This window comes from Mixophyes fleayi, chromosome 8 (genome assembly GCF_038048845.1).
Source record: "Mixophyes fleayi isolate aMixFle1 chromosome 8, aMixFle1.hap1, whole genome shotgun sequence".
In the NCBI taxonomy this organism is placed as follows: Eukaryota; Metazoa; Chordata; class Amphibia; order Anura; family Limnodynastidae; genus Mixophyes; species Mixophyes fleayi.
In genome coordinates this window covers 11,967,911-11,993,395 of record NC_134409.1, presented here as the reverse complement: position 1 = coordinate 11,993,395, position 25,485 = coordinate 11,967,911, and the positions used below count along the sequence as shown (strand labels likewise).

The 25,485-nt window shown below is 43.4% G+C and overlaps 1 protein-coding gene across 4 annotated transcripts in view; it reads left to right on the top strand.

The window, feature by feature from the left end:
- The window catches only part of NEGR1 (neuronal growth regulator 1), a 394,650-nt gene that overhangs the window by 330,484 nt on the left and 38,681 nt on the right, over positions 1-25,485 (top strand). For 2 of the 4 annotated variants that reach the window (XM_075181905.1, XM_075181907.1), the window contains exon 7: positions 7,584-7,625. The exons of the other annotated variants lie outside the window; for them this stretch is intronic. In XM_075181905.1, coding sequence (XP_075038006.1) covers positions 7,584-7,625 — 42 coding nt within the window. The remainder of the gene's footprint in view (positions 1-7,583; positions 7,626-25,485) is intronic. 4 annotated transcript variants of the gene reach the window in all.

The window sequence follows — 25,485 nt, the reverse complement described above, 5'->3', positions numbered from 1 at the left end:
AGCATCAATATTGGGGCAATTTGATGTCAGAGCAATTTGGAAACCATTCTTCAGCGTCCAATCGATTTCTCTGCTTTGTTTTTATGTTCGTTAGAGTAGAAAATCCTTGTTCGCAAATGTAGGTTGTTGCAAAAGGCAGCAACTTTTTGACGGCCTCCTCATGTGCAATTTTGAATGCCTTTGGAGCTGTTGATATCCAAATATATGACATATCTGCTTTGTTTTCAAATGCAATACGCGCTTCATTATTGCATCGAAGCTCAAGAAGTGCCTCTGCCAACCCTTGAGGCTCTTCTGGTACAACAGCAATTTCACATTTAAAGGGGTCTACAATCCAACTGACAGCATGTGAATCGGCAGCATTACCCCCAGGAATTTCATTTTTGCCACATTTGGGGTAATTTACCCCTGTTCCCTGACCACTGGTTTAGGGGGTAGTTTGCAAGGATGGGGGCAATGAAATTTCTTTAACCCTGCTATCTCAATTGCAAACTGATCAGAGACAGGTATGTATACACCACATGGGCAAACTCGGCACACGCTTAGGGCAGATTGTTTAATGGGGTAGCATGTAAATAGTTTATGGTCCCCATGGGAAACTTCAATTGTTATTTTGCTACTTTATTTATCAAGTGTTCCCCACGTCGCTTAGATTGTAAGCTCATTTGGTCAGGGCTATCCTTAGCTTTGGTTTGATATTATTGTATATAATTTGTTTGTTCCATAATTCCCTCAATGTGCAGCCCTGCGAAATATGTCTGCACATATAATAAATAAATTATAATAAAATAATAACAATGGATTTATTTTTCTTAATTTAGCTTTCTTGAATTTTTTACTTAGATTAACCACCTATATTTCCCAGTAAAGAAAAAAGAGGACAAGTGTAAGGATCTGAACGACTCTGCCCAGGGTCAAATTTTGATGGCTAGACGAATGGGTTGGAGCATCTCCAAAATGTCAGGTCTTGTGGGGTGTTCCCAGAATGAAGTCATTAGGACTTACCAAAAGTGGTCCAAGGAAGAACAACCAGTAAACCAGCGATAGGGTCATGGGTGTCCAATACTCATTGATGCACGTGGCGAGCAAAGGCTAGTCCGTCTGGTCCTATACCACAGAAGAGCTACTGTAGCACAAATTGCTGAAAAAGTTAATGCTGGCTATGATAGAAAGGTGTCAGAACACACATTGCATCGCTGCTTGCTGCGTATGGGGCTGTGTAGCTGCTGACCAGACAGAGTGCCCATGCTGAAAGCACCTATGATGGGGACCTGAGCGCTAGAAGTGGGCCATGGAGCAATGGAAGAAGGTGGCCTGGTCTGATGAATCACTTTCATTTACATCATGTGGACAGCCGAGTGCATGTGTGTCGTTTATCTGGGGAAGAGATGGCACAGGGATGCACTATGGAAAGAAGGTGAGCCGGCAAAGGTTGTATGATGCTCTGAACAATGTTCTGCTGGGAAACCTTGGGTCCTGGCATTCATGTGGATGTTACTTTGACACGTACCACCTACGTCATGACAATAGTATTCCCTGATGGCAGTGGCCTCTTTTCAGGACAATACGTCCTGCCACAATGCAAAAATTGTTCAGGAATGGTTTGGGGAACATGAGTTCAAGGTGTTGACTTGGTCTCCAAATTCTCCAGACCTCAATCCGATTGAGCATCTGTGGGTTGTGCTGGAAAAACAAATTTGAGCTATGGAGACTCCACCTCGCAACTTACAGGACATAAAGGATCTGCTGCTAACGCCTTGGTGCCAGATACCACAGGAGACCTTCAGAGGTCTTGCGGAGTCCATGCCTCAACGGGTCAGAGCTGTTTTGGTGGCGTGAGGGCAGCCGTACACAATATTAGATATTAGGCAGGTTGTCTATGTATATATACATATATATATATATATATATATATATATATATATATATAAATATATATTCTGACATCTCAAGAGATGGACAGCAAGGACACTTGTAGGTTTCAGTTTGTCACGACACTGGGGTATTCTCCGCACTAAGCAGCAGGGAGTGCATACAAAGTTAACTGGCAATCTCTCCAAAGTCTGCTCAACAATTACTTAGGATTATCGTGTGTGGGGTATTTCCACACCCGGGTTAACATTTTTACAAAAATAAAGTATTGTTTCTTCCTACTAAGATTGGCATTTTGTGCCTGTCATGTCTAAGACTCAAGGGAGACTCAGTGTAGTGGAAAACTTTGAGATGAATAATTATTTAGTAAATGAATTCAATGATAAAAATAAAACAATTTGCATGATTAATTTTGTTGAGTAAAACAAAGATACTCCAACTCCTAAGATCGCTTCAGTCCAAACTTAGCATTTGGAAATTTCGAGCAAGTACTTTTTCATGATCATTTGGTCATCGTTTAGCACTGATTTTTTCCAAAATGTTAAATTCCACAGCATCGATTTTCTTTTGGGTTTCCTACTCTTGAACCATTTTTTTCTTTTTCTTCCATTTTCTTAGTCTCAACCAGTTGTCAGTACTTAATTGTTTCATGGTCCTTTTCAATTTTGTTTTGACAATTCTATTACCCCTCTCCTCAATTGTTCTATCCAATTTGTGCACTCCTATTGCCTAATCCATCATCGGCTTCCTTATCCCTCCATATATTTGTTTTCACCACCCCGGGCTTCCCCTTGTTTCTGTACCTTGTTCTCCCAAGTGCATTCGTTGGGTCAAGTACCATTTTTCACTCACGTTTATCTTCTCACCATCCATTATCTATCAGTCATCACTATTCATCTCAATTCCTTTAACTCCTAAATTATAAATCAATTTGAAGATGTTAGGACCCAGTAATAAAATGTATTATTCTGGGACCTAACATGTCATTGGCCTGAACTGGCACAATGAGAAGAGCAGAAGAAAACATTTGCTTTGACTTGTGACCTACTTAAGCATTGGCCATCTATGGTGGCTTCCCAATAGAATCATAGATTCCAACAGCGCAAAGTGAGTCTTGGTCAAGGGACTTCCATGTTTCAGGTGAGGGGAGTTAGATGGGTAGAATGTAAGTTGGATTCGGTCACTCTTCATACTTACTGAGAGTACTATACAAATGATAACCAGTAAAAAAGTAGACAATAGCTTTATAATATAGTCTTTGCTAATCATGGTAGTATGTAGCACACAAACTATAATAGAGGCTGTGCTAATTTTTTAACAGATTCTCCTACTATCATTATATTTTTGCAATATTTTACTACACCTCATTTTACTGTGCATAAGTGTAGGTGTATAATAAACCCAATATATAAGGTATGTGGGTATAACAAGCAAGGCCACTGGAGAGCCCAAACAACGGACTGATTAGAAATGCGTAACAAGCTCAATCACCGGATCCTTCACTCTCCCGATAGAAGCAATAGAACAAGTCCCACTAGTTGTAGCATATTGCAAAAGAATAATTAATTAAGTCCAAAGTGATGGAACTCAACCTGTTGATGTCTAGGGTGATAGAACCAACCAATCGTTCCACAGTTAGAGAACAAGTGAATCTATCATGGCTGCAGTTAATACAGAGTAGCGATCTATAAAAATTTGGTTTACTCACTACGTTCTAACACGCTCCGATTGATGAATGACATGAAACAGTAGCTAAAGATTATACAATCTAGGAGGTGTGGGGAACATTTTATACAGAAGGTTGCCGAATAACAATTATAGGTGTTGTTGGTGAAAGTTTATGTCAGCAGCATTAACAGCCACCAATAGTCAATCAGCCATTAGTGACTGGCTTTGTCTGCAGCTACCGGCTGTGTGACACGGTTGGAATGATGAGAGACTGCGGACAGTGGACCAGTCATTGTTGAAATCGTAAACATGGTCAGCTGCTGTCAACAATGACTGTCCTTCACTATATACATTGAGCAAACCTCCTCTCTGATCTGGTTCTGGAGAAAGCTTCACTGTTGTGCTGCTTGGGCGCTCTTGTGGTTACCGGCCAGCTCGGATTGGTTTTGTGCCTGGTATATTTGTATGCCATCATGATTTCTGCTGGACACAGAGTTAGGACACTTCTTCCCCATGTTTGCAGGCGTTGTGGCGGCAGTTGCTGTTATATAGCACGTTAATGTGTTATATAATTTTTCTTTATTGCCCATTTCCAGCAAAAATGACATACCCACCTTTACTAGCAATGGATATGTATGTATCATGTCGCATGTACATTCTTCTATCTAATTCTTCCGTTTCCATCTCAGACCATAATTGTATATTATGTGCGGTATATGAGCTCATATTTTAATACACAGCTTAGCAATGTGTTATAGAAATAACTAACGCCACTGCCTGGGATGTGATAATTGCTGATGTGACACCTGTTTTCACACGACCATTTGGCAGCTTTAGATTGATGAATGGGCTCTAATAGGCAGGCACTGAAGGGACTTGTAACACTGAATAGTTGCATTTCTAACTATGTGTAAATATATTTCATCTTGTCCCCTCACGTCACTACTGACACAATCGCAGGATGTTTAAAGACAACATTTCACAACAGTGTGTTGTGAAATCCATCAGGAATTATTTTTTTTTGCTCATTAAGGAGGAGATTCAATTTGGAATTGTCTCCGGAAAGTCCACGGAGACTCTTTGAGCCAATGTTATAGCAGGAATCTCTGCTCATTTTTCTCTCACCCCATATAGGTGCGCAGGAAAAATGAGCGGAGATTCCTACCGTAATGGCTGGCAATGTGCAGAGCCGGACACCGCGGTGATGTCCATTAAAAATGGGACGACAGCATAAAGCAAAATATAATTGTTACCCATATTGTGCAATGAATAAATCCCTCTGTTTGGGGACATTGTAGCTGTTACATGTGTAACATTAATTCTGTAGCCTAAACTTCTTGTCACTTTTTATGCCCATACAGCAAATCCAGTTCATTAAAGAAATAAAAAACCTTAACTTGACTTTGGTTTTTGCAACACCGGTTACAGTAGACTTCTTAATGATAAATTATCCAAATAATGCATAAGGTGTTGTGTACTGGTTTTGGGACACCAATTTTAGAAGATTATTATTATCATTTATATATTTATATAGCAGGAATCATATTACGCTGTAGTGTACAGAGGACATGTAGCCATTCGCATCAGTCCCTGTCCCATTGGAGCTTACAATCTAATTACCCTACCACACTCACACAGACTAGGGTGTATTTTGTTAGAAGCCTATTAATCTTTCAGTATGATTTTGGAGTGTGAGAGGAAACCGGAGCACCCGGAGGTAACTAACATAAACTTAGGAAGAATATACAAATTCCTGGACGGAATTGAACTCATGACCCCGGCGCTGTGAGGCAGCAATGCTAACTATTGTGCTGCCCATGTTTTTAATTATAGTTATACTTTCAATGCACTCACCCTTTCTTACCTCTCTCTTCACATAATATGTGTGACTTTCCCAGCTCTTCTTCAATATGCCTGATAAAGAAAGCTCTACTTTAAAAGTCAACATCTCTGACTCTCACATAAGAATCCTTTCAGCCTCGCACTTCACACAACATCCACCTGACTATGTCAGCTTGTTTCACTCTGCTTTGTCTTGGCTCCTCTCCCAGCTTCCACGTAAACGTGTCTGTCTTACTCCGAGACTTCAAGTGGGAACATTGTCACACTGTTCCACTCAGGAGCCTCTGTTCCTTCAGTCCTTCCCGCAGCTCAATATACTATAAAAAGACATATTTGCTATTACAATTAATTAAAAATGGGTCAAGCTGAGAGGCGACTTTCCTTGATCAAATGTGCCCAAACTGACAACTCCCAGAGTATCTACCAATTTATGGGGAAATGTAAAAACTCTGGCGTTGATAATTAGTTACAGATATATTTAAGTAAAGGCCTAGTAACTCGAAGTAAGGATTTATTCAGTTTAAAAAGCTACGTTCAGAAAACTAGAGCACAGGTAACGGTGTAAATAAAGTATCTGTAAACTATGGCATCCAACCAGGTATTTGCATTAATTGTCAAGTAGAAGTGTTGCCCATAGCAACCAATTAGATTCTAGTTGTCATCTATCTAGTACATTCTACATAAATGATAGCTAGAATCTGATTGGTTGCTATGGGCAACACCTCTACTATTTTTTTGTAGAATTTTTGATAAATCTACCCCTAGATGGGGGCATTTAAGGCTCCTTGGGGGCATGTGAGGGTCTGTTGGGTGTAATCTACAAAGTATTTGTTTTGCCATACCTCACGTTAAGTATTCAAATATTGATACTAAAAAAGTATGTTTTTTCCCCCTCATATTGAGCATGCTAAGAGCTTTATTGCTGCAATAAGTACCTTTTTTTCCGATATACCCTATAGATGTAATTAAAATTTCTCAGCACTTTGCTTACAACACTATAGTATCAAATTAATTTTGTGAGGTGTGGTGCACTACATTATTGCTCAAATGGCGTGTTATTTTACTTTTCAGCATTAATTTAACACATTAATTTCGCTGCATGGTGCTAATTAAAATATACTAACGCAAGGTGCCGTGTATAGTTATTAATGGCAATCAGGCTACAAAAAAAATGTAAAAAAATTGTCATGTTCCTGGTAAACTGCCTTCTAATGAATTCTGATTAGAGCCCAACAAAGGCTGCCTCTACTGTGTGCAGACAACATGTATACTCTATGGGCCTGAGTCATTATGGAGAGTAAGGCAAAAAAAAAGGATTGAATGTTCTCTGGGACAAACCATGTTACAGTGCAAGGGGTGCATATGAATTTATTATTTTGCACGTAAGTTAAATACTGACTGTTTATTCATCTAGCGCACAGATACTTGATAGCTTTATTTTTACACTGAAATTTAAAGTTGATCTAGGACGTGCCCTACCCCAAATATAAATCTGTCCCCACATTTTAAATTTACCTCCCCTCCAATGCAACATGGTTTTGCTTTGCTCTCCTTAATGACTCAGCCCCTATGTGTATATAAATATTATTGCACAAAATGCACAGTGGCGAAGTAACATTGGTCATAGAAAGCTGGTATTAGTCACATGCAAGCATTTCATTCCAGGAAAGAAAGGAGAGAAGCGATGAAATTGCAAATAGTTTTTATGTGGCCGGAAATATCACGCAATATTCAAAGAGTGATTGTGGTGAATTGTTATATCTCAACTATTTGCCAACTCTCTCGGAATGCCCGGGAGACTCCCGAAATTCGGGTAGATCTCCCGGACTCCCGGTAGAGCAGGCAAATATCCCGCAAACGGCCTCTTGCCATCAAAATGACGCGATTTGCGGTGAATCGCGTAATTTTGGCCCCGCTCCCCGCAACAAAAACAACATTTTGATGCGGGGGGGGCGGAGCCAGATGACACAATTCACCGCGCCCCACCCCCCAACCACGCCCCCTTGTCTGGGATCTCCCGGAAAGACCTCTTAAAAGGTTGGCAAGTATGTTTATAGGTGATAAAAATAGCACGTCTCCTGTGTTTGCGGTTTTGTTGCATGAACGCAGCCTGTCATTCTATGTGTGTCTTCCATACAGTGTGTGTTAATTAATACCCAAATTCTTCTTGTTTTGTTTTCTTTCCTTTTCCCCTTTTGTAGAAATTTTTGAACCTTCCACCTCTAGTCCTGTCACCAGCTCAGGTCAGTGTCCACATACACCTACGTATGCCTGGGTACTTTCTCTCTGCTCTGTCATGTCATCTGCCATCTCTTACGTCAAGCAAGCAATGTCGTGAAACTGTTGTCGCAATATATGTTGTCCTGTTATATGTCTGTGCGTGTCTGGGATTCAGCTTTGGGGTCAGTGTTAAAATTTAGGAAGAATATCTAAAATATCGACGAGGTGCCTTTTGTCAACGGTCTATTTTGTCGACAAAATCAATTATATGTACAAAATATATTTCACAAAATTTGGTGATGAGCCACAAAATCAATTATGTAGCCAAAAATCTATTTAGTCAACCTAATGTCATTAAAAAAAAAAAAAAAAGACTTATTATGCTACACAATCCAGCTTGTAGGCATTAACCGTTTTTGAGCTACAAAAGTTTTGTTAAGCCTTACGTCATAAAAATAATAATACCGTATGTGACACAAAATAAATTTTGTACTTACTAAATTAGTCAAATAAAAATACATTTTCGAACATTAAGAAATCTGTTGTGACTGTCTGCATAGAATGTAATATTCCTGAGTTTCAGCCAAACAAAAAGCTGTTGGACAGTTATAGATCAGTGACATACAAAATCATTATGGTTTCAACCAGTTCCCTTTTAAAATTGGAATTCACACAAAGCCTCGCTATTCCACGGTTACTTCTGTGTCTTAATTTAGCCCAGACTTAACTTTTTGCATCCGTAGGCTACATTTGTACCCTGCCTGCTTCCCCTCATCGTATGACCTCCACCACCCACAATCTATAAATGAGGAGTTAGAAATACCAATATTCTGCTAATAATATTAAACATCCTGGGCCTGATTCATTAAGGAAAGTAAGGCAAAAAAGTGAGTAAGTTTTCTATTGGACAAAACCATGTTACAATACAAGGGGTGCATATGAGTTTATTATTTTGCACAGAAGTTAAATACTGGCTGTTTTTTCATGCAGTACACAAATACTTGATACCTTTATTTTTACTCTGAAAAGTTGATCTAGGACATGCCCTACCCCAACTATAAATCTGTCTCCACATTTTAAATTTAGCTCCCCCCACCAATGCAACATGGTTTTGTCAAGGTGCAAAGTTACTCATTTTGTTTGCTTTCCATTCCTTAATGAATCAATCCCATTGTGTTTTTTATATACGGTGAATTAGAATACTCTGGCACTGTGGGAACTGGTGTATGTGACCTATGTACAAATCTGGGCCTGCTTGCAATACAATGTTTTACCTTGTTTCCATCTTTAATCTTTATATTATAGTCACAAATAATATCTGATAATAACACACAGTTCATGTATAATCCCCATAGAGTTCCAAGTCTTCTTTGTTTCTCTAAACGAGTTCAACTTCGTTTTGTAGTATAAAATTGTTATTTTATGGCACAAAATTAATTCTGTGGCACAGGGTTATTTCAGCAACACAAGAACAATTTTGTAACATACAGCACTAATTTTCTGCTACAAAAAGCCGCTATATAACAACTATTGATTATGTTGCACAAAGAACATTTTGTAGCTGGAAAAATTGGTTTAGTGGCTCAAAGGGAATTTTGTAGCCTATTACTTTATTTTGTGGCAATTTGTTTTTCATAGCACTTAAAATTTATTTTTTGGCACACAATCTATTTTAGAATAGTAAAGGCTGGAGTCATTTTTGTGTATTTGGAGTCATTTTTGTGTCAAAAATGTAACATGTACCTCACAGAAATTTCTTTTGTGGCACAGCAACCAATTACATGCATGGTTTAAGCTTAATTATGTAGACAAAATGACTGATTGACAGAGGGCACCTTGTAACTGTTGCCTACACAGAAGTAGCCATTTTGTGGGATGAGTTAATATTATTTCTCCTATCAATGTACTAGGAACTAGTGATATTGCTGAGGTGTGAGGCACGGAACACTTGTGAGGTAAATTTGCTAAATTGTGGTTTGTTATACGCAAAGTGTGGAGCGCTTACACTAAGGAAGCTCTTATAAGATCACAGATTATATAATAAAGAAAAGAGCGTAATAGATAGACCTGTAGTTTGATATGTTTAAATGGCACCAGAAGTCACATGTATGAAATTAAAATACTGCAATCAAAATCGATGCAACAAAGAATAAACATAAACCAAAAGCAGAATAAAAAAAAGAAAAAAAAAGAGAGTATCTACTATATAAAAACCTAGTGGCGTGTGTCTGTGTGCAAAAAAAAAAACCCAAGCTGCAGTGCCACCTGCTGGGCGAAGTTATACACTGACCTACTAAATTCTTAGTGTGTGTGAAAAAAAAACTCAGAAAGGGCTGAAATTTGGTATACTAAGATGTTTTTAATTTGTTAATTTAATTTGTTAATTGTTAAAAGTGTTTATAAAGATTTAAAAAAATATATATATATTTCTTGAAGGAGAAGTGACAGTTGGGAGTGGTTGGTGGTTGCCGGGGGTGACAATGGGGAGTGGTTGGTGGTTGCCGGGGGTGACAGAGCGAGAGGAGTGTGATACTCAGGACCGCTGAGAGAGATCCCTGTGTCTGGATAGACATCTAGATAGATGTGGCGATAAAGATGAAGGATGAGGTGATGGAGAAAAATGATGAGGTGGTGACATGTGGACAAAACCACGTTAAAAAAGGGTGCTTACGTCCGGAAGTAACGCTCTTCCCCTGAGGAGGCCTGGCCTAGCCCCAAATGCATGACAAGAACCTTTTTAACACCTTAAGTAGCTTGATTTGACTAGAATGCATGAGTATCATGCACGGGTTAACTTGTAACAATATATTAACCCAGTGGTTCCCAAACCTTAGCAGTTCGCGATACCTTTAGAGTCTCCTTAATTTTTTCAAGGCACCCCTTCAAAATAATTACCGAGCAGTCCCGTTTTTTAAGTATTTGAGTCAAAATAAAAATAATGTAATAAGTGTTTAGGTCAGGACAGAAATACTTAGTAAGTTGGTTGCAAAAATAATACTCATAAATCCAAGGGAAAATAATATTTGTATGTATTTTTTCAATTATATTTCTGTCAAAGTATAATTTACAGCTAACTCACACTGTGCTCCCTTCATCCACACATTGTGCCCCCTTCATCTCTACACATTGTGTGCCCTCCTCCATCTCCACACACTGTGCCCCCTTCATCCACACACTGTGCCCCCTTCATCCACACACTCTGTGCCCTCCTTCATCTCCAAACACTCTGTGCCCCTGCATCCACTCATTTTGTGCCCCTGCATCCACTCACTCTGCCCCCTCTGCATCCTCTTCTCACTCTGCCCCCTCTGCATCTTCTTCTCACTCTGCCCCTTCTGCATCCCCTTCTCACTCTACCCCCTCTGCATCATCCTCTCACTCTGCCCCCTCTGCATCCTCTGACTCTGCTCCCTCTGCATCCTCTGACTCTGCCCCTTCTGCATCCTCCCACTCTGCCCCTTCTGCATCCTCCTCTCACTCTGCCCCTTCTGCATCCTCCTCTCACTCTGCCCCCTCTGCATCCTCTGACTCTGCTCCCTCTGCATCCTCTCACTCTGCCCCCTCTGCATCCTCCTCTCACTCTGCCCCCTCTGCATCCTCTCACTCTGCCCCCTCTGCATCCTCTGACTCTGCCCCCTCTGCATCCTCTGACTCTGCTCCCTCTGCATCCTCTCACTCTGCCCCCTCTGCATCCTCCCCTCACTCTGCCCCCTCTGCATCCTCCCCTCACTCTGCCCCCTCTGCATCCTCAGTCTGCCCCCTCTGCATCCCAGGGGCCAGGAAGAGGGAAAAAAAAAACAACAACTTACCAATCCGTTGTGGCACCCCTGTGGCAGCACAGCGGCACCCCTGGGAGCCACGGCACACACTTTGGGAGCCGTGGTATTAACCTAAAACATATGCAAAGAAATGCAGGCAAGAAGGACAAAAATATGAGAATACTTTAGGGTGGCATGTGTATTGTAGAACTGTTTATAGCTCTGTTATTAACGTTTGAAGCGTTTGGAGCGGTATAGGACCGTAGTGCAGCCTAGAGATCCGTCCCAAGGCCGATGAGGGTTGCAACACTTTGAATTAGTCAGTTCTTTACTTAGCCACGAAACCCCATTATCCTGTATTAGCTGTCTCTGAGCCGCAATCACCTAGGATCAAAATGGGTTGTTGTGTCAGCAATAACCAACGCGTTTCATCCTTTCTGACTTTCTCAAATTATTTTATTTTATACTGCTTTTGGTTTATATTTAATTTTAGTTGCTTTGTTGCATTAATTTTTGATGTAGTATTTTAATTTCATATATGTGACATCTGGTTCCATCTCCATATTATTAAACTACAGTTCTTACCATTATGCTCTTTTCTTTATTATATATAAATTGTGGTTTGAGCAAATCACAGGTTTTTATGCACTTGGATGTGTGGTTTGCAAACTGTACAATAAAAGTCCCTTCCCTTACATTCCCTATTAGCCCAGCCTACTCAGCAATAAGAATGGTCCTCTGGGTGAGGCTGAGAAAATAAACAGGCCCTCTGTACCTACAGAGTTCCAGTCCAATGCTGACTAGCCCCAGGCTGTTGGGAACCAAGATTATTATGTAAAAATTGAGTGCAAGCTCTTGTGGCAATACACGTAACAGCATGCACTGGCTGCCCATGGTATTTCATGCTGGTTCTTGTAGGACTACTAGCACACACATGGATTCAGGTGCATGCTTGCACTTGTAGTACCATACCTGTGCACTGAGTGTTGTCCCTATTGTAAATAATTAAATGTTGCCCCCATACATGAGAGTCTGGTGTCAGGGCCGGCACAGTACACCTCACCAGATCTCCACATGGGCAAGTAAATTTGGTATTGGGCTATAGGGGTTTGCAAACCACCACACACCGGATCCATATTACATCTCTGTGTCTCACAATGTCACTATTTCTTATTGGGCTCACCCTGCAAAATTGCTGTCTTCACTGTGAGTAGGCGATCTGTACACTTTTGGGGCATTATGTACACAGCCCATGTGCAGCAAAACATGTTTTAAATCCTTCCACATGTTCCTGTATATGTGATTCTTAGCACCTGTTGCAGTGGTTTTAGAAGCCTGTATTTGTGGCACTTATACTGATGGACAATGGAGAAACCTGGTGATAAATATATTAATGTGCATGGCATTCCAAGACAACATCATGCTTTTCTCCATACGTACTTAAGGGGGAACTAAAGTCAGGTTTTCATATGTGTATTTTTAATTTACGCTATCAGCCTTCTCAAAACTGATAGTGTTCATGTTGCACTGCTGTAAAGTAACATTGCCTCGCAAAACCGAAAAAGGAGAGAATTAGGGCTGATTCACCAAGGTATGTAAGTCCCGTTGTGTGCCGTACTTTGAGCGAAATTGCTCTGTGCATGCTCGGAAGTGGATTTTACGTCAGTGAACGCAAGTGCATGCAATTCAAGTTCGAACGCAAATGACACTGCGACTGCCATTTGAAGAGTGGAACAGGGGAGGAAAAGGGCGTAGACAGTGTACAGTAAGGGCGTGCCAATCAAGAGCTTACGTACATTCACCCGGTCATCTCCGTGGTATACATTGTTTAGCCGTATCACTTGCACCAGCTACAGAGCAGGTGTAAGTGCTGATTGGTAGTGATCAAGGATGGCTATGCATGCAATTAAGAGCAACTGTAAAAATGCAATTTATGTACAGCACCATTAAGAACATCCCGATAAAGGCATTTCATTGCGTTTATCTTCATGTGGCAAGTGCCGTACAGCCTGAGCGTGCCTATACCTGTATTCAAATATAAAAGTTTCTTTGGATCTGCTTCTACTTGAATACGGGCGCGCGTGCATGCGATTTCCGTCCGTTTTAAAAAAACAAAACACAAATTGCGTTCACTTTGGTTCCTTGATGTATCCGGTCCTTAATCCTCAATTAAGGAATATTGAGTGGAGACATGCTAAGTGCTCCTTGTATGACCTTGTGGCTATCTTCTCACCCAGATGTCTATAGATACGGATATAACTGCACAGATACATATATAGGGAGGAATTAAATTCCCCGCGTTGTTCTTTACACTATTACCGCTCTTTGCACTATTACCGTTACTACGGTAATTTCAACACTGGTTTCTCATCGTAGCTTTGTGAGCCGCCAGCAAAAATCCCTGTTTAAAATTAACATAGTAGCGGTAATTGAGAGCGGCCCGAATTGTTCTAAAGAACAACACGTAAATTGAATTCCTCCCATAGAGTTAATGGTGAAATGATTGAAGTCTGTAAGATAATATATTGAATCAGGTACAGAATTAGAAGATATTGCACTATTATTGTCGTATAATTGAGAGTACTTGTGACTCACTAAGATTCTACTTTACTTTAATTGGAATCTCCACTCCAATCACAAACTTCCTTTGATGCTCAGTGAATATTGGTTGTTGAAGTAAAGGTATAAATTATGAAGAACTAATTGTTAGATTTCCCTGATTCGTGAGATAGCAGAAGACATACATTAGAAGGTCAGATTTGTAGTAATCTTTAGTATTGAAATCTGCGTTGTATGTATGAAGTGGTAAGAAGGGGTTTACTAGGCATATATTGCCACTCTTTCCTCAATATTTGCCCCAGGACGGCTGCTTAGTACTGCTGTCTGTCGGGAGTATTGCCGGAAGAGAAGTTGGATGGAGCAATTACCATGCGACCTATTGCACCACTTCCACTGAAACAAATCTGTTTCTGGGCTGAGAAACTAGGGAGAGCAGGAGTGTGCAGTCTGAGTTATCATGGTGGTCATAAATAGGTTGGGGGGTAGACAATATATTTTTAACAGAAGAACTCCGTTAAATCTCCCAGGTTAGATTATCCCGCCATCCAGACTCCTGTGTGTAGCTTCCCGCCATCCAGACTCCTGTACGTAGCATCCCGCCATCCAGAATCCTGTACGTAGCATCCCCCCATCCAGACTCCTGTACGTAGCATCCCCCCATCCAGACTCCTGTACGTAGCATACCGCCATCCAGACTCCTGTGTGTAGCATCCAGCCATCCAGACTCCTGTACGTAGTATCCCGCCATCCAGACTCCTGTATGTAGCATCCCGCCATCCAGACTCCTGTGCGTAGCATCCCCCCATCCAGACTCCTGTACGTAGCATCCCCCCATCCAGACTCCTGTACGTAGCATCCCCCCATCCAGACTCCTGTACGTAGCATCCCGCCATCCAGACTCCTGTGCGTAGCATCCCCCCATCCAGACTCCTGTACGTAGCATCCCGCCATCCAGACTCCTGTACGTAGCATCCCCCCATCCAGACTCCTGTACGTAGCATCCCCCCATCCAGACTCCTGTACGTAGCATCCCCCCATCCAGACTCCTGTACGTAGCATCCCCCCATCCAGACTCCTGTATGTAGCATCCCGCCATCCAGACTCCTGTGCGTAGCATCCCCCCATCCAGACTCCTGTACGTAGCATCCCGCCATCCAGACTCCTGTACGTAGCATCCCCCCATCCAGACTCCTGTACGTAGCATCCCCCCATCCAGACTCCTGTACGTAGCATCCCCCCATCCAGACTCCTGTACGTAGCATCCCGCCATCCAGACTCCTGTACGTAGCATCCCGCCATCCAGACTCCTGTACGTAGCATCCCGCCATCCAGACTCCTGTACGTAGCATCCCCCCATCCAGACTCCTGTACGTAGCATCCCCCCATCCAGACTCCTGTACGTAGCATCCCCCCATCCAGACTCCTATACATAGCATCCCGCTATCCAGACTCCTGTACGTAGCATCCCGCCATCCAGACTCCTGTACGTAGCATACCGCCATCCAGACTCCTGTGTGTAGCATCCCGCCATCCAGACTCCTGTACGTAGCATCCCGCCATCCAGACTCCTGTACGTAGCATCCCGCCATCCAGACTCCTGTACGTAGCATCCCGCCATCCAGACTCCTGTACGTAGCATCCCGCCATCCAGACTCCTGTACGTAGCATCCCGCCATCCAGACTCCTGTACGTAGCATCCCCCCATCCAGACTCCTATACATAGCATCCCGCTATCCAGACTCCTGTACGTAGCATCCCGCCATCCAGACTCCTGTACGTAGCATACCGCCATCCAGACTCCTGTGTGTAGCATCCCGCCATCCAGACTCCTGTACGTAGCATACCGCCATCCAGACTCCTGTACGTAGCATCCCGCCATCCAGACTCCTGTACGTAGCATCCCCCCATCCAGACTCCTGTACGTAGCATCCCCCCATCCAGACTCCTATACATAGCATCCCGCTATCCAGACTCCTGTACGTAGCATCCCGCCATCCAGACTCCTGTGTGTAGCATCCCGCCATCCAGACTTCTGTACATAGCATCCCCCCATCCAGACTCCTGTACGTAGCATCCCGCCATCCAGGCTCCTGTGTGTAGCATCCCGCCATCCAGACTCCTGTACGTAGCATCCCGCCATCCAGACTCCTGTACATAGCATACCGCCATCCAGACTCCTGTGTGTAGCATCCCGCCATCCAGACTCCTGTGTGTAGCATCCCGCCATCCAGACTCCTGTACGTAGCATCCCGCCATCCAGACTCCTGTACATAGCATACCGCCATCCAGACTCCTGTGTGTAGCATCCCGCCACCCAGACTCCTGTATGTAGCATCCAGCCATCCAGACTCCTGTGTGTAGCATCCCGCTATCCAGACTCCTGTACGTAGCATCCCGCCATCCAGACTCCTGTACGTAGCATCCCGCCATCCAGACTCCTGTACGTAGCATCCCGCCATCCAGACTCCTGTACGTAGCATCCCGCCATCCAGACTCCTGTGTGTAGCATCCCGCCATCCAGACTCCTGTACGTAGCATCCCGCCATCCAGACTCCTGTACGTAGCATCCCGCCATCCAGACTCCTGTGTGTAGCATCCCGCTATCCAGACTCCTGTACGTAGCATCCCGCCATCCAGACTCCTGTGTGTAGCATCCCGCTATCCAGACTCCTGTACATAGCATCCCGCTATCCAGACTCCTGTACGTAGCATCCCGCCATCCAGACTCCTGTACGTAGCATCCCGCCATCCAGACTCCTGTATGTAGCATCCAGCCATCCAGACTCCTGTACGTAGCATCCCCCCATCCAGACTCCTGTACATAGCATACCGCCATCCAGACTCCTGTACGTAGCATCCCCCCATCCAGACTCCTGTACGTAGTATCCCGCCATCCAGACTCCTGTACGTAGCATACCGCCATCCAGACTCCTGTGTGTAGCATCCCGCCATCCAGACTCCTGTACGTAGCATCCCGCCATCCAGACTCCTGTACGTAGCATCCCGCCATCCAGACTCCTGTACGTAGCATCCCGCCATCCAGACTCCTGTACGTAGCATCCCCCCATCCAGACTCCTGTACGTAGCATCCCCCCATCCAGACTCCTGTACGTAGCATCCCGCCATCCAGACTCCTGTGTGTAGCATCCCGCTATCCAGACTCCTGTACGTAGCATCCCGCCATCCAGACTCCTGTACGTAGCATCCCGCCATCCAGACTCCTGTACGTAGCATCCCGCCATCCAGACTCCTGTGTGTAGCATCCCGCTATCCAGACTCCTGTACGTAGCATCCCGCCATCCAGACTCCTGTACGTAGCATCCCGCCATCCAGACTCCTGTACGTAGCATCCCGCCATCCAGACTCCTGTACGTAGCATCCCGCCATCCAGATTCCTGTACGTAGCATCCCGCCATCCAGACTCCTGTACGTAGCATCCCGCCATCCAGACTCCTGTGTGTAGCATCCCGCTATCCAGACTCCTGTACGTAGCATCCCGCCATCCAGACTCCTGTACGTAGCATCCCCCCATCCAGACTCCTGTGTGTAGCATCCCGCCATCCAGACTCCTGTGTGTAGCATCCCGCCATCCAGACTCCTGTACGTAGCATCCCCCCATCCAGACTCCTGTGTGTAGCATCCCGCCATCCAGACTCCTGTACGTAGCATCCCGCCATCCAGACTCCTGTACGTAGCATCCCGCCATCCAGACTCCTGTACGTAGCATCCCGCCATCCAGACTCCTGTACGTAGCATCCCCCCATCCAGACTCCTGTACGTAGCATCCCCCCATCCAGACTCCTGTACGTAGCATCCCGCCATCCAGACTCCTGTGTGTAGCATCCCGCTATCCAGACTCCTGTACGTAGCATCCCGCCATCCAGACTCCTGTACGTAGCATCCCGCCATCCAGACTCCTGTACGTAGCATCCCGCCATCCAGACTCCTGTGTGTAGCATCCCGCTATCCAGACTCCTGTACGTAGCATCCCGCCATCCAGACTCCTGTGTGTAGCATCCCGCTATCCAGACTCCTGTACGTAGCATCCCGCCATCCAGACTCCTGTACGTAGCATCCCGCCATCCAGACTCCTGTACGTAGCATCCCCCCATCCAGACTCCTGTACGTAGCATCCCGCCATCCAGATTCCTGTACGTAGCATCCCGCCATCCAGACTCCTGTACGTAGCATCCCGCCATCCAGACTCCTGTGTGTAGCATCCCGCTATCCAGACTCCTGTACGTAGCATCCCGCCATCCAGACTCCTGTACGTAGCATCCCGCCATCCAGACTCCTGTACGTAGCATCCAGCCATCCAGACTCCTGTGTGTAGCATCCCGCCATCCAGACTCCTGTACGTAGCATCCCGCCATCCAGACTCCTGTACGTAGCATCCCGCCATCCAGACTCCTGTACGTAGCATCCCGCCATCCAGACTCCTGTGTGTAGCATCCCGCTATCCAGACTCCTGTGTGTAGCATCCCGCTATCCAGACTCCTGTACGTAGCATCCCGCCATCCATACTCCTGTGTGTAGCATCCCGCCATCCAGACTCCTGTACGTAGCATCCCGCCATCCAGACTCCTGTACGTAGCATCCCCCCATCCAGACTCCTGTGTGTAGCATCCCGCCATCCAGACTCCTGTACGTAGCATCCCGCCATCCAGACTCCTGTACGTAGCATCCCGCCATCCAGACTCCTGTACGTAGCATCCCGCCATCCAGACTCCTGTACGTAGCATCCCGCCATCCAGACTCCTGTACGTAGCATCCCGCCATCCAGACTCCTGTACGTAGCATCCCGCCATCCAGACTCCTGTGTGTAGCATCCCGCCATCCAGACTCCTGTACGTAGCATCCCGCCATCCAGACTCCTGTACGTAGCATCCCCCCATCCAGACTCCTGTACGTAGCATCCCCCCATCCAGACTCCTGTGTGTAGCATCCCGCCATCCAGACTCCTGTACGTAGCATACCGCCATCCAGGCTCCTGTGTGTAGCATCCCGCCATCCAGACTCCTGTGTGTAGCATCCCGCCATCCAGGCTCCTGTGTGTAGCATCCCGCCATCCAGACTCCTGTACGTAGCATCCCGCCATCCAGACTCCTGTACGTAGCATCCCGCCATCCAGGCTCCTGTGTGTAGCATCCCGCCATCCAGACTCCTGTGTGTAGCATCCCGCCATCCAGACTCCTGTACGTAGCATCCCGCCATCCAGGCTCCTGTGTGTAGCATCCCGCCATCCAGGTTCCTGTGTGTAGCATCCCACCATCCAGACTCCTGTGTGTAGCATCCAGCCATCCAGGCTCCTGTGTGTAGTATCCCACCATCCAGACTCCTGTGTGTAGCATCCCGCCATCCAGACTCCTGTGTGTAGCATCCCGCCATCCAGACTCCTGTACGTAGTATCCAGCCATCCAGACGCCTGTACGTAGTATTCCGCCATCCAGACTCCCGTATGTAGCGCTCTATTATGTTAATATGCAGGGCAGCCATGCTGTCCGGTAAACGGTGCACAGACGGAGCACACACAGCGGTGGTGATTAGTTGGATTATTGTTTGTGTGCTTGGACAGATTTCAACATCCCTTTTAACAAAAAAAAAGTAATTATTCCTTATGAGTCCCGTCCCTGTTTTCTAGCCAAATATTCAGTGAAAATTGGAGGAAAATCACATTACGCAGGTATAAACAGAACTATTTTTGGAACTTAATTTAAGACAACGAGAATTAAATGCTAAAATGCTGTAATGAAATGTCATCAGTCACTTCTGTAAGCCGTATCTCTGATTCTTGATGGCAGAATTATCTGTGTTCATCTTTCTTTATTTGTTTGTGACAACTATTTACTTGATGGATATTAATGCAACAGAGCGTCTCTCAACAGGTGACGTGAAAAAGTGACAAGTCTCTGTTGATTTTAATGCCCCCATGCTGAGACAATCCTATCAAGCAAACATAAAACAGAGATTTTAGTACATTACATGAAGAACCTCCCCAGCTTATGTCTTCTCTATTCATTCGCCTCTATATATAAAATGTTTTTCCGTCTTGTTTCAACCTCAGTGCAAAGTCTTTTAATTGTTATGTTTGATTTTCTTTTGCTTTATACTATGACTTTTATTAATGTTTCATCTTGGGGCATTTTCTATTGCAATTATATGTTATTTTAGATGATTAATAGAAGCAATGTATTTGTATAGACTAAATATTAATAATAGTAACCAATCAGATTCTAGCTGTCATTTTGTAGAATGTACTAAATGAATAATAACTAGAATCTGATTGGTTGCTACAGGCAACATCTCCACTTTATCAAACCCGCAGCTTTATAAATTTACCCCTTAGTCTGCAGTCTAAGACCCATTTTTGTGGGGATCTGTCTGTATATTAGTGGACGTTGGCTTCAACAAAATGGCCACCGTGATTGTGCTTAGTGTTGCCGCTAATGTTTCTGTGAATTTAGGGGAAAAGAAAATGGAGAAAAAGTAAGTTACTTGTGCTCTTCTGCAGTTTCATAACTGCTGAGAGTGATGTGAGTCACTTTACCACTAGTTGTTTTTTGTTTTTTATTTAAGTGGACGTGAGAGGGAGATTAGTATTCCATTTGTTGTCTCACTTTACAAGTTATTACAATATTTTATTTTTAAGATGGTCAAGATTGATTTATTTAAAGGAAGTTGCTCTTAATGTGGGTGTTTTAATGTACAGCTTACTGTATGACATTTTTTTATTTAACATACTTTATTACATTGTAGTTTTCTAATTTTATTAATGTAGGAAGTGTTATTTTTTTAATTTAATTAATTTTTTTTTGTTGCTTTCCCATGAAACCAAACATTTGGAACCCTCATCTAGAAATCCTGCATTTGTACCTGCTAGGGCTAATTTTATCAGATGCCATTTAACTTATCAGTTTGGCTCTGCAGTATGGGAGGACACTGGAGCACCCGGAAGAAACCCATACAACAGGGGTGTAGGAACCAGGGGGTGGGCAATTGTCCTTCCCCCCCCCCCCCATGATTTCTGTTTGGTGTGCAAAGACTGTGTTTGCCCCACCCCCCCCCCCCCCCATGAACTTCTACACAAAAGCTTTTATGCTACTCTCTGAAGTCATGTTATCTGTTCTAAACTTGTGAAACATTTTTAAATTATAGATTGTTTTAGTATAATGACCAAATATTCTTTAATATAGATTTAATACAGATTGATTGATTTGTTTATTCCGTTCATAAGCATTTAATAAATAACCTGTAATGATAAACAACTATTAACTTTACTATTACCAAAAATTTTGTGCGGTGCGTCCAGTAACAATCATGAGATATAGCAATTTAAATTTATAACACAGACCATAACCAGTGAGGCAGTGACTATAGATTTAAATATACTCCCAATCATAAGAGATTAGGCTGTCAACGAAATCTGAATAAAAACTAGGATAAGGACTATGAAAAATGTAAATTTTTAAGACGAACTGTTGAATTTAACAGCAATTGTATTAATTGGTAGCTAATATTAATAATCATATTTAGTCAATAATGTATAAATACATTTTTATAGCAAAATAAACAGTGAAACTGGGGTTGGCCAGCCCCTGAAACACTGACAAAAATTATCATAGGATCGGGAGTCTTTATATATCTACAGTCACTGTTACAACTGTAGTAAAACGAGATACCAAACGCGAGAAAAAGGGGCTCCAAACCCTATAGGGGTACCTGGCCTTTTACCCCCGTTCCCCTCATGAAAATGATCGTTCCTTCGCCCCTGCCATACAAACACAGGGAGAACATACAAACTTCACACGAATATCACCCAACTGCTAGTGATTGGTGCTGCCCCACCCGGGGTGATGAATCTAATGAGTGTCCGCTCATCGCCACATTAAGGTGGGGCTGGGCTTTGCTGAAAGACATCCACATGTTGTTGCCCCCAAGGTTTGCCCCGCTTGACAGCACCAGAAAAGGGACAGAGAAGGAGACACACTAAAATACATATTATAGGGCTGGGTAAGTTAGTTACATGGTCTCATAGAAACCTCGCACGATGTGTCTCCTTGGGATGTTTCTGGTAACAATCTTCCCTCGTGTTTGCTCAGACCTCATAGAGTGATGATTTCTGTACCGTATTTGTGCATAGAAAACCTCATAGGTGTCACTAACACATAGTAATGATCAGGAATTAGCTAAGTCAGTAACGAGTGATTAGAACAGCATATAACAAATAGCAAAATCATGCCTATTTCTCAGGCACAGGAATCTCAGTAGACACAGTAGTCTTTTGAATCCAGCACTTGTAGACACAAGCCTGAAAGGCATAGTAATTCAACAGGAGTCTCACTTCATTGCTCTGTGCTGCTGGGGACCCTGCTCCTTCCCCTATATAACTCTCAGTCTGTGGCTTCCTGCTGCCTCAATTCCCCTCCTCACATCATGTCATTGCCCCTGTCACATGCAGCCCTGTCCTCACTAACACATTACTCATCTATTGATATACTCTGTACTGCTGGGGGACCCTGATCCTTCTATTATATAACTCTCAGTCTGTGGCTACCTACTTTGTCCTTGCTTTGTCTGGAAGAGGGGCGTGCTTGAAGGGCGGGAGGGGGCGGGGCGCTGCCAATCGCGTCATTATGGCCCCCGCGATAGACATGCCGCTTTGTCATGGTTGGCGGGGCCAAAATGATGCGATTCACTGCGAATCACATCATTTTGGGGTGCCAGGTGCGGGATGCAGGAGATTTGCCAGCTCTCCCGGGAGTCCGTGAAACTGGCCCGAATTTTGGGAGTCTCCAGGACATTCCGGGAGAGTTGGCAAGTATGCCGTATTTGGACTGTTCATAGTGAATAACACCTCTTTAATATTATTTGTTTAATACAGCATCAGACTCCCATTGCTATGGATGAGTGACACAATGACTTCACATTTAATAAATTTGTATCTTGCTTTTAGTGGTTCTTGGTGCAACTCCATCCATAATTTTAAAGTTAACACTTGACATCCTCACTCACTTATTTTTTGCGTTTTGACCTGAAATCTGTAACAACTGACATCATGTAGAGTCTCCTAAGACTAGAATTTGTTATAAATAAAGAATGAAATAGACTGGCATTGCATGCTGGTGCTTGTAGTTCCCTAACCCTGAGAAGCCACCGATTGACTTATAACTCTCGTAATATAAAAATTCGAACAGAGTAGATGTTGGTATCATCCACTAGGTGTAGACATCACAACCTGAAGCCGTAAATGAAACTTACGTTCCTTTTAAGCAGCTTGGTAAATAGCTAATCAGCCAACTCATCTCTGCGATGCAGGATAACTCTCCCTGGAGATCAGAGGAGTGAAATGTATTAAATTGTGATGAATTAATCTACATACTCATAGATGGAGCCAATTAAGCAGTTTGTGGTTGGTAATTGAGTACTGATTAACCTAAGCATTCCAGTGATTACTTATGGTACCTGCTAGAGACTAAACAAACATTGTACACAAGTTTGTTGGATTTGAGGGACCTGAATTAGACCTTTTACGTGCCTTCAATGCTTTTCAAATAATTATTAGTATTTTATTCATTTTAGAATTTAGTTATTTGCAAATTTAGATTCTGTCTCTGATCTTTATCTTGTAACGAGGGGAAGAGTATTTGTAAAAATTGCAATTAAAACTTGTTTGAATCCTAAAGCCAGCTACGGGGTCCTGAGTTCGATTCCCAACCATGGCCTTATCTGTGTGGAGTTTGTATGTTCTCCCCGTGTTTGCGTGAGTTTCCTCTGAGTGCTCCAGTTTCCTCCCACACTCCAAAAAATTACTACTAGCAGGGGCAAACGCAGGATTTGTAGAGGGGGGTTTCCACATCATGCCGCCAGTGGGCGTGACCAGCATGCATGGGGGCGTGGCTATAACATTAGACAGTGCTTGGCTACTCTCCAACTCTTCCTATCCCCATAATATACATGGGCAATGCTACGTGCACTACTGTTAGGTGCACGCAGCTTTCCCTTTTCAAGCAGAGCTGTGTGAGCAGGGTCCAACCACCTCAATTATACAGTGCCCCAGGATTGGAGGGGGGTTTTCAAGCACTAGGAACCCCCCTTCCCCTCTCCTCGGTTTGCCTATGTACTAGGTTAATCGACTGCTGACAAAATTAATCCTAGTCTGTATGTGTGTTTGGGAATTTAGACTGTAAGCTCCAATGGGGCAAGGACTGATGTGAATAACAAATATTCTCTGTACTGCACTGTGGAATTGGTGGCGCTATATAATAAATGATGATGATGATTCATTCCTTGTCAGAACCTCTTTAAGACCGCTATGGACCGTAGGCAAGAAACTGGTTTGAGCTAGCCTTTTTCCCCCTCCGTTTGTACAATAAAAAGAAAAGCATAAATATGGGTAACATTAAACAAGTGGGAGTGGACTCTTAATTGATAACATACAGGCAGACCGATGGATCATCGCAGCCCAACATGGAATTTCTTCCCAGTGGCTAATAACAGTGAATTGTGTGGAAACAGTGAGCTCCACCCTTTCATTTTCTATTCTATAATCTGTTTTTTAGATTAAACACAATTTCTACCCCATCAGCATGTGAGGCATTTTCCAGCCATTCGGAATCTATGGTAAAGAGTTTCTATAAATGTATCCTCTGACTACTGTTATAATCTTCCCAGTAATGTAGCGACACAGAACAAACGTAAAAAACATTGTATCTGGTTCGCCTGATTCATGCGCAGTTAGAGAAAGGTCTATTCAACCAGTGGTCTCTTGCTCAGAGGTTGATGAGAGAATCCTTACATTTAAAATACACGGGAATAAATTGCTCTGGTACTTTAGTAAGTAACGTTCAGAGTGATATCTAATCAATTCTAACAGACGTTTGATATTCCAAGAACTGAATATGGTTCAAATGACCGAATTAGCATTTTCCCATAATGTAATCCCTTATTAACAGTCCGAGCAAACGTTTCATGTTGCCGAGAAGTAATAAACAAGATTTACTTATTTTGGATTCATTTGTAACCTCTACTAAGCGATCAGATTGCTTATCTAAAAATTAGCACATTAGAGGCGACACTTTAAAAAAAAAAAACACACACAAAATAATAGAGATTAATTTGAATTCTCATGTAGCCTAAAATAAGATGTTTCAGAGCAGTGTCTGTGCGGTTTAAATTATTCATCAGTTCCTTCATTGTTGTTTTGGTATAAACTTCAGCTTTTGAGGCATCTAGACAATTTGATGTGTTCCAATGGGCCATATGTTCATTTTGAGAATCTGTTTTTTCTGTTTTTTGTTTGTACTTCCATTTGCGGCCCCGCCGAGGGTTTTTGGTACAGTTTAATCTCATATGGTGTAAACTGTTCATTTGTGATCAATTTACATTAAAATGAGTTTATTGTTAGGTGATTCTCAGTCACTTTCCGGATGTCAGAGACCGGATAATGTTTCAGAGTGTATCAAACTGTCCCAGAGCAATCTGTTATTTTGTGATCTTACTAAAAATAAACAGACTATGGAAATAGTGCAGGTTCTTTATTTGAGTCACCGCCTGAAAAACCGACCAC